This window comes from Zeugodacus cucurbitae, chromosome 2 (genome assembly GCF_028554725.1).
Source record: "Zeugodacus cucurbitae isolate PBARC_wt_2022May chromosome 2, idZeuCucr1.2, whole genome shotgun sequence".
NCBI lineage: Eukaryota > Metazoa > Arthropoda > Insecta > Diptera > Tephritidae > Zeugodacus > Zeugodacus cucurbitae.
Genome location: NC_071667.1, coordinates 66,915,308 through 66,931,991, shown reverse-complemented (window position 1 = coordinate 66,931,991; position 16,684 = coordinate 66,915,308). Strand labels below are relative to the sequence as shown.

The 16,684-nt window shown below is 35.5% G+C and overlaps 3 protein-coding genes across 4 annotated transcripts; 1 reads left to right on the top strand and 2 right to left on the bottom strand.

Annotated features, from left to right (window-relative positions):
* The first annotated feature begins 1,194 nt into the window (after positions 1 to 1,194).
* On the top strand, positions 1,195 to 6,950 carry LOC105217515 (calnexin). Of its 2 annotated transcripts, none has more exons than XM_011192558.3 (12): positions 1,195 to 1,342; positions 1,458 to 1,697; positions 2,808 to 3,134; positions 3,342 to 3,413; positions 3,485 to 3,618; positions 4,024 to 4,231; positions 4,298 to 4,418; positions 4,484 to 4,743; positions 4,871 to 5,011; positions 5,518 to 5,649; positions 5,734 to 5,982; positions 6,047 to 6,950. In XM_011192558.3, exons 2-12 carry the CDS (start codon positions 1,554 to 1,556, stop codon positions 6,098 to 6,100), a joined length of 1,842 nt encoding a protein of 613 aa, XP_011190860.2. In that variant the 5' UTR covers positions 1,195 to 1,342; positions 1,458 to 1,553; the 3' UTR covers positions 6,101 to 6,950. The 2 variants fall into 2 exon arrangements, with proteins under 2 accessions (XP_011190860.2, XP_054087777.1); XM_054231802.1 differs by lacking the exon at positions 5,518 to 5,649 and adding an exon at positions 5,159 to 5,284.
* LOC114804618 (histone H1-beta, late embryonic-like) lies at positions 6,177 to 8,078 on the bottom strand. Its single transcript, XM_054231809.1, has one exon. It carries the CDS (start codon positions 7,902 to 7,904, stop codon positions 7,308 to 7,310), a length of 597 nt encoding a protein of 198 aa, XP_054087784.1. The 5' UTR covers positions 7,905 to 8,078; the 3' UTR covers positions 6,177 to 7,307.
* Positions 8,079 to 13,638: 5,560 nt separating this feature from the next.
* Positions 13,639 to 14,770, bottom strand: LOC105217518 (trypsin 3A1). The gene has a single exon (XM_011192561.3). It carries the CDS (start codon positions 14,690 to 14,692, stop codon positions 13,835 to 13,837), a length of 858 nt encoding a protein of 285 aa, XP_011190863.2. The 5' UTR covers positions 14,693 to 14,770; the 3' UTR covers positions 13,639 to 13,834.
* Between the last annotated feature and the right edge of the window lie 1,914 nt (positions 14,771 to 16,684).

The following is a 16,684-nucleotide window of genomic DNA, read 5'->3' as shown; positions in this document are numbered from 1 at the left end:
AATGTTCTTTAGACTCTAAGCTAACCGTTTATCTAGATTTACTTATTGAGAGGAGACGAAAGTTGTCCACTCAATTTCAAATTATTGAAAATAAATGCTCTGAAGTGCACAAAGCCACACTTTTACATTACGACGAAACTGCCACAGAGTTGTATACACGTATAATGAACATCACCATAGCAGCATTTGACATGTTTACAATAATAACAATATATAATAATTCATATTCTCATAACACCTTATGCCAGACTTCTTACTGAAATAAGCAATATCTAAACCTATAACATACAAACTGTACTAATCTGCACTTAGCAGTAGCAACCAACGTCCGATTCACAGGAGGGTGAAGTAGGTACAAAGCAAACGTCTTATATACTAGTCATTATACAATGATGATAGAATAGACTAGACCGTTTACTCAATTGTTGAATTTTAGGTTCCACATACCTGTTTATAGAGTCTGAAAAAAAGTCAATTAAAGCTTTCATTTCAATATCAAATAACAAAATGATCATTACCCGAATATTCGCACGATGAAAATTCAACGACGGCAGCAGCAACCCTTTTGAGACTTCTGTGGCGAAATGCGCAGCGCTTATTCGAAGCTAATACTTTAGTCTTTATACATACTACGATTTCTAATTATAGTCTTTGGTTCATTCTTAAGTCCAACAACAAAACCAACACTTTTTAAAACAATTTAACAAATTAAACAAAAGTTTCAACGTACGGCGCTGGCAAAGCAACTGCCAAGAGCACCTACAATAGCAGGCACATTGCTATTGAAGCAAGTCTTACAATTTTTCATATATTTTCAGCGGCAAACACTACAACTTCACCAAATTAGTCCCGCGCAACAGTTTTATGCAAATAAAAACATGTTTTAATAGTCTATTTTAACAAATTTACAAAATTTCGCGAGTAAGCAATGCAAACGTATAATTCGCGCATCCGGAGGAAATGTCAACTGCCTGTGCGGCGTCGTTTCTCACATTCGTTAACTGCTTTGACAACATGTCATTTTATTATATTACTTTTCAGTGAAAATATGCAATTAATACACACCTTTAACAATGAACAAAAATAGTAACTAAATTTTACACAATTTTTTCAATAAATATACAAAATTTGCGAATTTTTTTGTGAAAATAAAAATCAAATCTAATAAAGTTTTATGCGAAATGCACGTGCAACTCTTTGCTGCCCACAGTCGATAAAGCAGTGTATACAAATGTCAACGTCTATTCTCTCATTACACACTTTCTCCAGTTTTTCCACAACTTTTTTTCCCTCACACAACGAATTTGACGATAGTAGCCAAAGCAAAGCGGTTCTCAATTAAGTAAGCATACAATAGAATTAATTAAATTTAAGGAGTTCTGTGAAAAAATAAAATTCAAGCATATATTTCAAAACTTTTTTCCATATTACTTAAATTCAATTTGTAATTATTTTAGTCAAAATAGCCAGTACGCTTACAACAGTGGCTGTGTGTGTGTGCATCAATTGATTCACAAAAAAAATTGTGGCAGCAGTAAGAAAAAATTTGGAAAATGAGATTCAAACATTTTATGGGGCTGCATTTAGGCTCATTACTAGTCATATTACTACTGGCCAGTTCGCCGCTAGTACGAGCTGACGTGGAGCAGGACTTCGCTGATGATGTTGACGATGACGGCAAGGTAGAGGAGGTGCAGGTAAGCGCAATTGAAAAACGAACAAATTTTTTTGTACATACATTACTTTTCAATTAATAAATTGAGTATAGCGTTTGTAATGCAGAAAATGAGGGCCATTGCCACCTTTGTTCTATTGCAATGGCGCACATGTGATGCGATCACTGATAAAGCAACCGGCAGCGCTGTTTTAGATTTCTATATCTGTGCATATACATACGTGTGTGTGTGTATGTAGATACTATAATTTCCCCTTCGACGCCTTTAGTAATAAACCCCTGCTGTATGGTAGTTATATTGTGCTGTATCTGTATACCACGTCATGCTCAATCTATGTACATGAGGGTACTTTGATACTAATGACAACAACAGTGAAATTGGGAAGAATAAAGAAAATTGTGGTCGCTAAGTGCATTGTCAGTACTGTAAATGCGTACATTTATTAACATGAACATTATAGTTTTGTATTTAATTGCATCTATTTCCAAATCACATAACCTCAATTCGGTTATTGTGAAGTACTTTTTATTGCTTTAATAAAAATATGTGTATATGATCGTATATACGATTAGCAATTAACTTTAAAAGTAGTAAAAGCCGGAAATAAAATCACAGTGAATATTATATTGTAGACGTGGACTTTACTATATAGCCCCACTGGGCATATTGTGACTTGCTATCAGAGCAATAATTTCCTATTATTTTCATTCAATATGAATTATATTAATGAATTATTTCTATAAAGTGTCTTTGTTCTCAAAATCACTAGTATCAGTACCTACAGTACATCAACTATAAAACTATACAATTTTAGCATTTAGAGGCTAAGTATCCCATTTCGTATAAGAACATATTGTTGTTGTTGTATTAGCAGAAATAAAAGTATTTTTTATTATACGTGCCAGTCAGTGAAATTAAATTTTAATAATTTGATAAATTCAGGAATGAAAAAAAATTATCGATTAAATCCTTTTATAAATCAGCAAGAAATATCTAAAAATACCAGAAGTGTCTAAAAGTATTATTGAAATTTATTTGAGAACAATCAGTTTATGAAATTTAGCTTGAAATCATATTCATTCTATCTGTTACTTTATTTTTCTAACTTCTACACTCTTCTTTCCTCTATAGGATGAAAATGAGCTCGAAGAAATCGTATATGAAAGCCCCGTTTATGACCAGAACAAATTCTATTTCGCCGATCACTTTGATGACATCGCTGAATCTCGCAAGCGTTGGGTAAAATCCGAAGCAAAGAAAGATGATATCGCCGAAGAGATAGCCAAATATGACGGCATATGGGAATGGGAGCCACCACAACGTATCGTATCCAAGAAAGACATTGGTCTCGTACTCAAATCGAAGGCGAAACATGCAGCTATTGCTTCAAAACTTAACAAACCATTCACCTTTAAGAGCGACACACCCCTCGTAGTGCAATACGAAGTAACTATGCAGGTTAGTAAGCGTAAGCACATGTGTAAATCAAATGTTCAATCTATTGCGTCAGTTAGCCAGTTACCTACACAAAGTTACTAGTGTAATATAATTAAATTAGATGATGAGTACATTGACACTTGTCTCACACTACACAATGCAGTCTGTGTAAATTGACCCCCTCTGTATTTTGTGTGCTTATTTATTTATTTATTTTTACGCTTTCAGGAGGGACAAGAATGTGGCGGCTCATATATTAAGTTACTTTCACATGGTGTACATACCGAAGACCTCAAAAAGGTAAATATTGCTTTGTAATGTGTAAATATTGCATGTGTTGTATATAATAAATTATTTATTTATTTTTGTAGTTCAACGATAAGACGCCATACACTATTATGTTTGGACCAGACAAATGCGGTAGCGACATTAAACTACATTTCATATTCCGCCACGTTAATCCAATTAATGGTAGCATCGAGGAAAAGCATTGCAAAAAACCAAAGTAAGTTTAACAAACGGGAAAGTAATCGATTTTTTTAGCACAAGTGTCAATTATTAGTATTTGTATTTACTAAAGCTGGTAAAAATTATGACCAGAACCATTAACAACAAATAAGTCACTAAATATTACTTTTGCTTAATTACTATTCTTAAGTATATAATTTACCTGTTTACATGCTCCTAATTATTGTGATGTATTGATTTTTGTTATCAAACTTAATGTGGCCGCGTGCCGGTCATTTACATCAGTGTGTTGCTATGAACTTGTACGCTATAACTGTGTATCTGTTTATATGAGTGTTATGTGTGTCACACGTAAGGAAAGAAGAATTGAAAATGTAGTGAAAGTGTAAAGCAAAACAAATATGAAAACAATATTGACATTTCTTTTATTTTCTTCACACAGAGATCGTTTGGAGGAACCATTCAAGGACAAATTGCCACATCTCTATCAGCTCGTCATACGCCCAGATAATAGCTTCGAAATAAGTGTTGATCACAAGGTGGTGAATCAAGGTTCTCTGCTCTCGGAGTTCACGCCAGCAGTTAATCCACCACGTGAAATTGATGATCCCGAGGACAAAAAACCAAAAGACTGGGATGAACGTGAGAAGGTAAGCGTACATTTTTTCTTCCCACTTCATGATTATTTTTTAATAACTTCATTTTCGTATACATAGATACCAGATCCAACCGCTAAGAAACCAGAAGATTGGGATGATGATGCACCACCACAAATACCAGATCCCACAGCTGTTATACCTGATGGTTGGCTTGAAGAGGAACCCGCAATGATACCTGGTAAACCTCACCAAATTAACATTATGTTTTTCAACCTAACCAAAAAATATTTTTCGTCTCAACAGATCCCACAGCCGTTAAGCCCGCCGATTGGGATGCTGACATGGATGGCGAATGGGAAGCACCAATGATCGATAATCCAGCATGTGAAAAGGCCGTCGGCTGTGGCGAATGGAAGGCGCCTTTGATACCCAACAAGGAGTACAAAGGCAAATGGCGCGCACCACTCATCGACAATCCCAACTATCAAGGCAAATGGGCTGCACGTAAAATACCAAATCCCGATTACTTTGAAGATCTCACGCCATTCAAGATGACGCCCATCGTAAGTGTGAAAGGCAATGATTCATATGCACAAATATACATACAAACATGCATGCCAAATTTAATTTTTTGTTTGTTGACAACACATCAAATAATCGCTTTTCTTATCTATTGTTATTCGTCAACAGTCCGCTGTGGGCCTTGAACTTTGGTCGATGTCTGAGAGTATTTTGTTTGACAACTTGATTGTCGCTGACGACATTGAGTTGGCCAGAGATTTCGCCGCCAAAACGTTTGATATTAAGCGTAAATATATCGATAAGGAGTCGGTAAGTGTGTTTCGACGAGAGTGATTAATCAAATATTTATTTTTATGGTTAAAACTTTATCATACAATGAAGTATTTTAAGCGTAAACATTTCTACAATAACTAACTCTTGCATTTCTAAATTTAAATACAACCAAAATGAAAAAAGAAAACGCTTTGGCATCGTTTGATGAAGCGTATAAACTACAAGCCCGGTTGGTGGGCCTTATACTTTACATATTTACTCATACCGGTGGGCTGCTATGTGTTTTATTTATACACACGCGCTAAGGAGGTTTTAAGAAAATGTTTTTTCTACGAAAATTTAAGCTTTTGCTTTAATGAGTGTTGTTGTAGTAAGAATTATAAAGTTTACGCTAGAGAAATTGTAGTTAAAATTGTGTATATAATTAATTTCATAACCTAAATGTAAATATTTTATTTTTAATTTTGCTTCGCATTATTTTTCGTTATTTCTTTCTTTGTATGTCGCTTGTTGAATTTGTAAATCGATGCACCATATTGTAGGAGACATTTTTCAATAAAATCGTAGCATTCTTCAATGAGAGCTCTTGGGCTTGGCGTGTAGCAATTGTATTAGCTGGTGCCACACCACTCTCACTCACTTTGTATCGCTTGTTTAAGAGATCCGGTTCGAAGGTAAATGCCAAACGCTAGTGCTGTGTGTGCAAAACGTTACTTTGTCGCTATTTTTTATATTAACATTTTTTCTTAATGCGCCAGGAGTCTGGTTCCGATGCTGACGCTAAGAAAACCGATGCCGTGCAACCCGATGACGCTGCGGCCACTTCAGGCGGTGAGACCGACGCAACTGCCGCTAGCAGCAGCAGCAACAATGTATCTAGTCCTAAAACTAAAAAGTCTGATTTAGATGTTAAAGATGATAAGGAAGAGCAAGAAGCTGAGACAGCAGCTACCACAAATAGCGGTAAAGAATCACAAGAAGATGATGCTGAGGAGGCCGTCACTGGGGTGAGTTGGTGTTAGCAAATCAATCTGATTTCTTTTTCTTCAATGTCTCTTCCTATAATTGCAGGAAACCACGACGAAGGCCGCACGTAAGCGTCGCGTGCCCAAGGATCAGTCTTAAGCGTGGCGTTGGTTAGCTGTACAACGCAATACAAAAGAATTCCAAAAAGCAAACATTTAAATAAATTTATAGTAGAATATGCAGCAGCAAGTCGGCGGCATGTATGCAACACTTTGCGTTGGTGACATGATGCGGCATTCATTTTAATATTTTTTTTTAGTTTAGTCTATAACTTCAACACAATTTTCCCCATAATTTCACACAGCAAACTGCAGTCATGCCACACTACTGTGCGTAATGTAAGAATGTCTTTCTTTTATTTATATATGTATACTTGTAGTTCAATTGATGTGGAATGCAATGTTTTTTTTGTTATTTTTTTTTTGTTGCACGTGAAATGTTTGTGTGAGCACTGGAAAACACATTGTACATTGTCAAATGTACGGACTTGCAAAATATATACACCAAATAGTTGTATACACTTGGGGATACGGCCAGTAGTTTGTATGTGCAGACACCTAAGATAATTTCAATAAAACATGTTCGAACTGCTTCTATTTCGAAATAATTTTCATACTTACATAAAGAAGTATTAATTTAAAAAGAAATTTGGTTAAGTATTGTTTGTTTGCCGATAATTTCCATATGCATTAGTAGCAAGAAAGTTCTTCACAAAAACCAATATATATATATATGTATTACTTTCTAGTGAAATTATTTTAAATTAATGGATATAGAAAAATCTCCGCAACCTATATGTATGAAACGAATAGTGTAGCCTAATGGAAAAATAAAACAAACAAACGAAACATTATTTTAATTTAAAATGTACTTTGTATTAAATGCGTATTTAATTGTAATATTAATTAACGCCAATAAAGATAATAAAAAAATAAAAATTTAATAAAGACATTATCTCTTTTAAATAAGACCTGCTTATTGCAACCAAATAAAATATATTAATATTAAACTTAAAGCAAATTCAAACGTATAACTAAGTTATGAAATTCATAAACATTTACAAAAAAAAAGTATTAATAGGCAATATAACAATAATGCTTCACATTAAAATATTACACAGTAATATTGGCGGAAACAATTTGTACCTATCTAACTTTTTAGCTTAATTTAAAATTCTAAATACTTCTACTTCTAACTTCTACTCTGCATTCAAACTCAAGATCACGCTTGAGTTTTGCCAGTAACTACGCTCAACACTATGCTTGGCGATTTGCCAGTTGCAGTAACACTCCAAATTTCTTTTCACTCAATATTCCTGTGAGATCACAATGTCCTCTGGTGGTGGTAACAACTTACGCTTACGTCCTACTCGCCCACCAGAGGTACACGGCGTAGCACCACCCGCCTCCAAATGACTATGACCAGCCATTGAGTTGCGATGTGGTGCAAATGGCACTAACGGTTGCACTGTAACATTAGGTGGTGTCCTAGTCGTATCTTGCGATGCACTTCTTGTGATGGCACTCTTTGATTTGCCAACTACTTTCTTACGTTTAATTGCCTTGGATGCTGCATCAGTAGCAATAGTGTTGCTGGTACTTCTTTTCTTTTTTTTGCTTTCCCGTAGGAGACCACTTAAACCTTTACCGGTCACATTTATGAGCGTACCATCGACCAACTGTGCACGCAACTGAGTTTTAATCATGTTTTGCCGTTGTGTAGTCAAATCAATTTGATATTTTTCACAGATATACTTCTTCAGCCTGTATAGTGAGAAGCCCCGATGGCAATTTAGTGTTTGTATCGCTTCTTCCAACATTTTCTTTGTGGTGGGTAAATTGTGTTTATTCGAACGGGTGGAGATGCCTCCATCCATTAGTGTTGAATGCGCGTTTGGGTGCATTGAGTAACTTGTTTTATTGTTAAACTATAAAATAATAAAATTAAAATATTTGCTACTAGTAGCTTTGGTTAATTGATGATATATAAAAATACTATTTAATTTTGTAGTAGTTAATTATTTATAGCAGTAAAAGGAAGCGAAAATAACGGCGGATGAGAGGAAAACAACGAGTATGTAATGAAGAGTGTTATAAGGAATAGATTGGACAGTTGTTTATATACACTCAAACTACTTTTTTAACAATTAATTAATACTTGTGTAAAAATATTGCATAATATTAAAATTGCATTTTATAAAAAATTAATCGAAAAGTAATTGTGTTTAAATATGAAATTGCTGTTTATAGAAAATGTGAAATTGAAATTGCACTTTGTAAAAAATTATTTATATGTCTTTAAACAGGAATTTGTTGTTTATAGCAAATGTGTATAATTTTTCTACGTAATAGTAGTAATTTCGTCGCACCCTAATATAAATACAACCCATTTGAATGACACTGCCATATCGACTCGAAGACATTTCCAACGGAAGCGTCAGTGCGCTTTTAATATTTTTCGTCTTAATAGTGATTTCGCGTACAATAAATGAACATTTTGTGAAAATTAGTTATAAAAGCTGAAATAATGTAATTAAAGTATCTGCATGACAATAAGAAAACTTAATAAGTGAGAATGTACAATAATTGTGTAATATAAATGCTTATAAGCAGCTACAAGTCTTAGGTGCTCCGGCCGGCTTTATGTGTACTTGTTCCCTTGTGTTTAGCTATTTCATCTTCGTTTAGGTCGGATACGGAAGTTTGCGCTCATCAAATGCAAAAGAGGTAAGTTAAATTTCATATTAATTGTATTGTTTTATTTAATGCAACAAATATTTTACTCCAACTACTTTAGATCAATTCTAACCTTGCATGCACAGTTGTCGGCATGTCACTGGCATTTATGTGAGTCGGTTTTCTGTTCTTATGTTTAAAATTTGCTATTTTGATCATTATTGTTTTATGTTTAAGGCTTTTGTAATTTGCTTATGATATTTATAGTTAAGTTAATAGTATTGAGTGAGTTCCAAAGGGATTTTCAAAGCTAAATGTGCTATTTGGAAGCTGCAGATCTCAGCTAATATACAATTTTTTGCTGAAGCTAACTATATAAGATTTAGTAAACAATTTTGGCATATTTTCAATGATTGTGGGGGCTCATATTTCTACATTACACAGTGGTTCAGCTTGTACTTCCCGTTGAGATATCGCTATGAAGTTTTCACCAAAAATCTAGAAAAATATTTTAAATATATATTAAAAATATTGGTCCCATCGGACTACTAGGTCCTATAGCTCCCATAGAACAGTAATTGCTATTATATGGCAATGATGTGCAAAAATATTTCTCATGGCCATGGTTGGAGCGTCAAAACTTTCAGTAAGGCTTTGGAAAAAAAGTTAAGAAAGCGAGAAAAAAAGCTGAACATGATTTGTCGTTATAGTTTCCCTCATCCAACCCCCATATTCCACCTATAAGAATAATATCATATAAAAAATTAATGTAGGAAAAAGCAAATTTTCACCCAATTTAGTACATTTCATTTTTTCACTGCCATTCAGCAGCCATTATAATTAGAACAAAAACTTATAATTCATCCTCTAGTAGACCGTACATAGATTGAAATAAAGCGATTTATCCTTCTTTCCAAGCTTCCTTAGCCCAATTGTGATGAGTTTGAACTTAAAATTTATTAATTCATTATTATTTTGACGATTACAAATACATCTGCAACTTTCCGCACCCAACTTTAGCACTTTTATTACCTTAAGACTCTGCTAAATACTATATAAAATACAATTAAAGGAGGATCACGGGGGAACACAATTAAAACTTTATGTAAACACATTGAAGACACAGAAAAAATATCCAAAAAAACTAATTTCACAAAAAATACAAATATCGTTAGTCTTAATTAATTACATAAGTTAAAGTAAATACCTTTAGCTTCAAAATCCATTAAAAATAATCTTGATTCGTTAACTTGAACAATTACCAGAACAAATGGAAGTCCTTTGTTTCTGCGAAATTAAAAAAAAAAATTCTGATGTGCTTTAAAAAAAATCCAGTTGTTCATGCATTTAACTCTATTTTTAGAAAGTACCGTTAGATTTTTAGGAAAACCCGGTTTGCAAATAGGAAGTGTGGACAATTTAGAGGCCATCGGTATACATTTTGTCGAAAAATCGTGAGATGGATTTTTTGATTTTTGGCCTATGGCGGAACCACTGTGGCATTATATGAAATTAAAGAGTATATATTGAAATATGATGTCAATGGAATATGGAAATATATTTAAAAAATCGTAGAGGTGATTTCACAATGAAGTCTGTTTAAAAAAAGTATATTTCAAATAGTTATTGTCATTTATCGGTTATATAAATATGAACCGCAGAGTGGTAAATCTAATTAATCTTTTCTAAAATATAAAACCATTTTTATGTCTAATGAAAGCCTGTATTAAAGAAAGCCTAGAGGTTGCTGAGACTGAACAGCATAAAATCAATTTATGTCCATATGTAGCTACAGATTTAGTTACAGCACGAACTGTGTTTGAGTATTTATGTCCAAATATATATATTTATGCATGTAAAATGTACTGGTCAACTTTATAAGCCGCTTTAAATTCACAATCTTTCAACAACTTACAATATTTATAAGCCAAATGCCACAATTTTCATTAAGTCCGTTTTTTTTAAAGCCCATTTATGTCTAGTATAGACATTAACTGCGTAATTTAACCCAGAAGTGGCTAAAATTTATTATATGCTACTGCAAACCAGCAAAAATATTACATTTAGTTGACTTCGCAACAGCGACGAGATGAGATTTTATCAGCATACAGCTTTATTGCTACAACAAACACACACAACCACATATACATACATGTCTAAGTGTGTTCACATGCATTTCATGTGCCTTTGCCCCCAACTGTCTCCAATTAGTCAATGCAGAGCATGTGAGTGTGCCGCTTTTACCCATATCTAGCTTTCGCTGTGTGAGTGCGTGTTTGTGTCTATCGTTCTTGTTATATTTGATTTGATTTTTATTTTTTTAGATAAACATTTAAGGGTTTGCAACAGTCATAGAAAATTACTTTTTCCTATTTCATTATTCTATTCACTTTGTTATGTTATGAATACGCACATTGTCTGCGGAGTAATGAAATTTATAATAAAAACAAGTTTCTTTCTAATAAAAGAACCCAAAACAGACAGATAAACAGAAGCTTAGATGGATAGTAACAGCGGGACATTGATATGTATTCTCACACCCTTTTAGTGACCCCTGGCCACCATGTACTGTTTGAAGTGATCTCTTGCACACACTTTTAAAGATTTAAAATATTCGCTGTTGTCATGTTCATCGGCTTATTTTCTTAGCAGCTAAATATTTGACACTGTGGTGCTTGACCATAGGTAGGTAGGTAGGAGTGCTGCCCTGTTTTAGTTCGGGCTCAATTAGCACTATCTGTGCCATTTTGATGCACTAGTCGTTGACCTTTTATTTTTTTTATTTGCTGTCTTCTTTAAGCTTCTCGTTCAAACCACTTTGTGGTTTCGATGAAGCTACTTATATCCATTATGCTTTTTGTAGACATCCATTCGAGGTTTGATGCTTGATGGATTCCCAGTGTTCTGTGACGGATCTGCGATAGGGCTGGGCACAGAGGAAGTGGAAAATTGTTTCTTTATTCCCTGTTAGTTCGCAGCTTCGGCATATGTTATTGTAGGGCATACCCATTTTCGACGCATGTTCTCCAAATGACCAGTGCCCTGTAATGGTAGCAGTTAGTCTGAAAATATTGTTTCTTGACTTATTTAATAAGTCGTTAGTTCTCTTCATGTCATATTTTGGCCATATCTGTTTGGTTATTTTGCATTTTGTTGTATTTTCCCATCTGTTATTTGCTAATTGTTGAAATTGTAAATTAAGCTCTCTTCTGATCGAGCCTAGCGGGCTTGGTATTAATTCGGCCTCCGATTCGTTCAGACAAGCCCCTGTCTTTGCCAGCTCGTCTGCTTTTTCGTTGCCGAAAATATTCCTGTGGCCGGGAACCCATACCAAGTCTAGGATGAATTTGTCTTCTAGCGAATTCAGCGCCTTCTTGCAATTTAGGACAATTATTGAATTAGTCACAGGTGACGACAATGCCAGGAGAGCCGCTTGGCTATCCGTATATATTGTTGCTTTATGTATCCTCTCATAGTTTTCCAATAGAGCTTCACAGCCCTTTTCAATGCCTAGTACTTCCGCTTGGAAGATACTAGCCGAGTTTGGTAAACGGATAGAGAGAGAAATGTCTAGATCATCGGAAAATACTCCCGTGCCTACACCGCAGGCCAATTTGGACCCGTCGGTATATACTGAGATGGTATCTTCCTCCTCTATTCTTCCCCTTCTCTATTCTCGTCTAGAGGGTATCCTCACCTGGAAGTTACTATTGAAATCCAGCTTTGGGAGAATATAGTCTGATTTATAGACTTGTGTTCTGAGTGGTCCATAGTTCTTCTGGTTCCAATCTCCTAATTCCTTTATTCTTATTGCAGAACATGCTGCTATTTTGTGAATATGAATGTCTATGGGTAGTTGATGCAGGATCACATTAAGCGGATCAGTCGGACATGACTTGATTGCTCCAGTTACTCCTGCACATGCCGCCCTTTGTATTCCATTTAGTTTTCTGATGTTATATTGTTTCTTCAGTGCTGGCCACCATACCAGCGCTCCATAAGTAAGTATTGGTCTAATGACAGCTGTATACATCCACATGATTATACGAGGCTTAAGGCCCCAATTCCTGCTAACGACTCTTTTACAAGTGTAGTAGGCCATATAGGCTTTTTTTGTTCTTTTTTCAATGTTCATTTTCCAGTTCAGTTTGGTGTCAATCTCCACTCCTAATTATTTAGCTGTGGGAGACAGTGAGAGCTTTGTACCATTTAGTACTGGAAGGTGAAACTGGGGAATCTTGGTTCTGCTTGTGAAAAGCATCAGTTCTATTTTATTAGGGTTAACACCTAGTCCATTGTTTGTAGCCCATATGTTTAGCCTGCGTAGTGCTCTTTCCATAATCTCGCTGACGGTTGATGGAAACATTCTTGATACCAACAACACTATATCGTCTGCATATGCTACTGCTTTCACCCCTCCGCCATTAAGTTGGAGGAGTATTTCGTTCAGTGCTACAACCCATAGGAGCGGGAAGAGGACCCCTCCTTGAGGAGTCCCTCTACTCACGTGACTTATTTGTGTTGTAGCGCCATTTGATGCTATGATTTTCCTATTTCTAAGCATTGATTGAATCCACCTGCACACCGTATCTTCTATACCGCCATGCGTCAGAGAATTAATGATCGTGCTTACTTCTATGTTATTGAAGGCTCCCTCTATATCGAGAAATGCAGCCATAGTATATTGTTTGTAATGTTGACCATATAGCTACTGAGATTTGTGGGGTTCGACAACCCATCGCCTTTGGTGACAGGCTTTATTGTACTCAGAGCTGTTAAATTGATACACATCAGCGTTCATTATGATATGGTTGGTATTAATCGATTAATCGATAACTTCGCATACAATTATCGATATACATATATTTTCAATTTTTACCGCATTAAATCAATATAAATCTTAATTTTCATGCTTTCGATAAAAAATCGATATATTTTTTGCATTTTTTCATTCGATGAACATTCTCATTATAAAAAGTATCAACTAAATATCGATATTTTATCTAAATCATACGCTTAGTCGTATATAACTTCGGTACAATAAATAAATCTAAAGCTTCGCTAATTCTTTCAACAAAATACGAAAAATAATAACTAATACTACTATGCAGCTCTACACATTAATGCTTTCCGCTTTCCTTCCCATTCACGCTTGCAATTAATCTAAATTCAACTTTTTCTTTCGTCCGCCCTTTGAACTTGAAACTGCCTTCGTAACGCTACACCTTATGTCCACATGGTTTAAAATCCAATTGCGTAAAACGACAACATTACTATAGACACCAGGGTAACCTTTAAGTCCGCACCCAAAGCCATAGGAGCATATACCCACTTGCTCGTTTGCGGCCACCAATGGCCCACCAGAGTCACCCTTGCAAGCGTCTTTACCGCCTTGTGATACACCAGCACACAGCATACGTGATGTTATTTTCAACATATTTTTGTACATCGTCGTACATCTCAGCGGCGATATGACATTCACATGGACAGCATGCAAATCACCAACAACACCCGCCTGCGTTTTTCCCCAGCCCGCAATAGTGACACGCCTACCAGGCCTCGCACCGTTCACAGCCAATTTGATGCACTGCGCTCGTTGACCGAACGGTATATCCTTGGTTAGAAACAGCATACCCGCATCGTAGTCCATATTGATATTATCATACTGTGGATGCATCGTAAAGCTTTTCACTTGTATTATATTTGTCGTTGCACCCTCAATATCGGTTTGTCCATATATTATGCTATAATTGCGTGCGTCTTTTTCAACTGCTAAACAATGCGCTGCGGTCAAGACGACACTACGGCTAATTATACTGCCGCCACACTTAAAGCGTCCCCATATTCGAATTGCCACTAGATAGGGATATTGGTCGATGGTCACCCTCTGACCGTTGATAATCCGCGCTTCCAACGCGTCTGTAATATTTTGAGGTGTACCATCTAACGCGTACGTACCGGCACTAAGGATCAGTGAGACCGTTCCCACAGTCAGCGAAAATGAACTGGGCGACATTTGGCAGTTATATTAAACGCTTTGCCTACCGGTATTGGTTTTTATATGTTCGTGGAGGAATGAAAGTGCTCAGCTATTCTAAACTTTAATTGCAAATTTTCATAGAAATTTAGTAATGTTAAGTGCCATAAGTCATACTTACTCGCACACTTTGCGATTGTACGTGCTCTTTAGTTATACAACACTATAGCTGTATATCTACTCAGTAGTTATAGTCACTTTTCTGTTCGCTGAGATTTAGAGTATTTAGGTTTTTAGAGAGCGAGAACGTGATAAGCGAGTTTATGGATACGTCAATAAAGTAATACAACTGACAAATTTTCTGTTTCCATATCATTACACCAGTTTTATTTGTTTATACCACTTTATACCAGTTCGATTCGTTACAATCTATTTCTTGATTAATCGAAGAACCAAACTATACTGAATGCTCCGCTTAATAGTGCAAGATACTACAATTACAAGGACAGTCTAAGCTTCGAGCTTTACAAACTCTCTGAAATTATAGTATTTACATACTTCTGCTCGGAAGACACTATTGGAGTTAGGTGGTAGTTCAAAGCAATGTCAAAGCTTTTCATGTACTCATTATTGAGTTCAGTTGAGATTATAAATGGATTTGGTAAATAAAATGAATAAGACATGCATTATCTGAGGACTTCAGGCAAGCTGATCAACTGCTCGACGTATACCTCGATTTCGATTCCTATTCCTGGTTCTGGTGAACGCCCAAACAACGCACATTCGAACTAGTATCAGCAGTAGTACTGAATGGGTTAATTCAAGTCAGTCTTTTTATTTCAAAGTCAGTCTCTTCATTTCAAAGTAAGTTTCAATAGTTATAAATAACATTCTTCCAAACTATAAGGCTGCTTCCCAACCCAACGCCTCTCTCGGGAGACAACTGACAAAATCGTATATGCCAAATACCAATTTAATATGACATTTATGCCTCACAAGGCCTCGTCAACTGTCATTTTGATTGCGAGCAAAGCCATTTGTCATGAAAATGCACTTTTGGAAATTTTTACACAAAAATCTATATGTACATATATATGTATATATATAATATTACAAAATAAATGTATGATTTTACAGCAGTTCTTACGAAAAGCTCTGCTTAAACAAATATACATACAATTTTATCAGCGTATATTGAATTATAACGAGCAGCATGTCAAGAACATTGAAGAACTGCCTTGTTGTGTAACTGTGTGTCGTAATGTCACTGACTTTTGCTCGTTCAAAGTATTTACAAAAGACTCAGGCGCATACAGTGAACTCCAGATAATAGAGCTCTCAAGTGTAACTGATAAGACTAACAACGCGCTTAGTCTAATAGAGGTCAGAATCGATAATTTCCGTCGACTAAATTCTCCTTGTATGCTCCCAGGCTGCAGTAGCCAGTGACCAACATTACAAGCTATCTCAATTTGTCTCTGAGGAGGTAGGTAAACTGTCTTCATTTTTTAAAAGTTGGTTTCTGCCAGAAAGATCTTCCTTTGTCGAACTCTAGACATAGATAGATAGTACCGACCTGTTTTTACTATTTTCTAATTTCTTGGGATGTGGAATTAATAGTATGGACCCATTGTAAAACATGGTTACGATCCTATAGGCTTGATGGCCACTACTCTTTTGGTAAAACAGAGTAAAAATACCTTCTCTTCATATTTAAATAGGCGGTCTTACGTCTTCGAAGAGAGTACTAATGGATTTTTTGTGAAAGTTTGACGCGTGCAATAGAGCTTGAGATTTGCCAATTTCTGTGGAGAGAGCTTATTTTCTTTTCTGTTTCAAATTTGAGTCGAATCCAGAACCTCCACATTTCTAATTTGACATGACTGCCCTCACCATACATACTCGTATATGATCTCTAATTTTTTCAATCACAACTTCTTATTTTCTCTTATTAAGTTTAACGTGCTTTCCCACGCTGGGAGACCAAAGTTCAAATCAGTTGTCAAACCAATTATTTTCACCATTATTTTG

Excerpts from the sequence above, each read along its gene's own strand:
- LOC114804618 (XM_054231809.1), bottom strand. The coding sequence starts at position 7,904 with ATGCACCCAAACGCGCATTCAACACTAATGGATGGAGGCATCTCCACC.
- LOC105217518 (XM_011192561.3), bottom strand. The coding sequence starts at position 14,692 with ATGTCGCCCAGTTCATTTTCGCTGACTGTGGGAACGGTCTCACTGATC.
- LOC105217515 (XM_011192558.3), top strand. The coding sequence starts at position 1,554 with ATGAGATTCAAACATTTTATGGGGCTGCATTTAGGCTCATTACTAGTC. Across the intron at positions 3,414-3,484 it reads ATACCGAAGACCTCAAAAAG|TTCAACGATAAGACGCCATA; the intron begins GTAAATATTGCT and ends TTATTTTTGTAG. Across the intron at positions 5,650-5,733 it reads TTAAGAGATCCGGTTCGAAG|GAGTCTGGTTCCGATGCTGA; the intron begins GTAAATGCCAAA and ends TTAATGCGCCAG.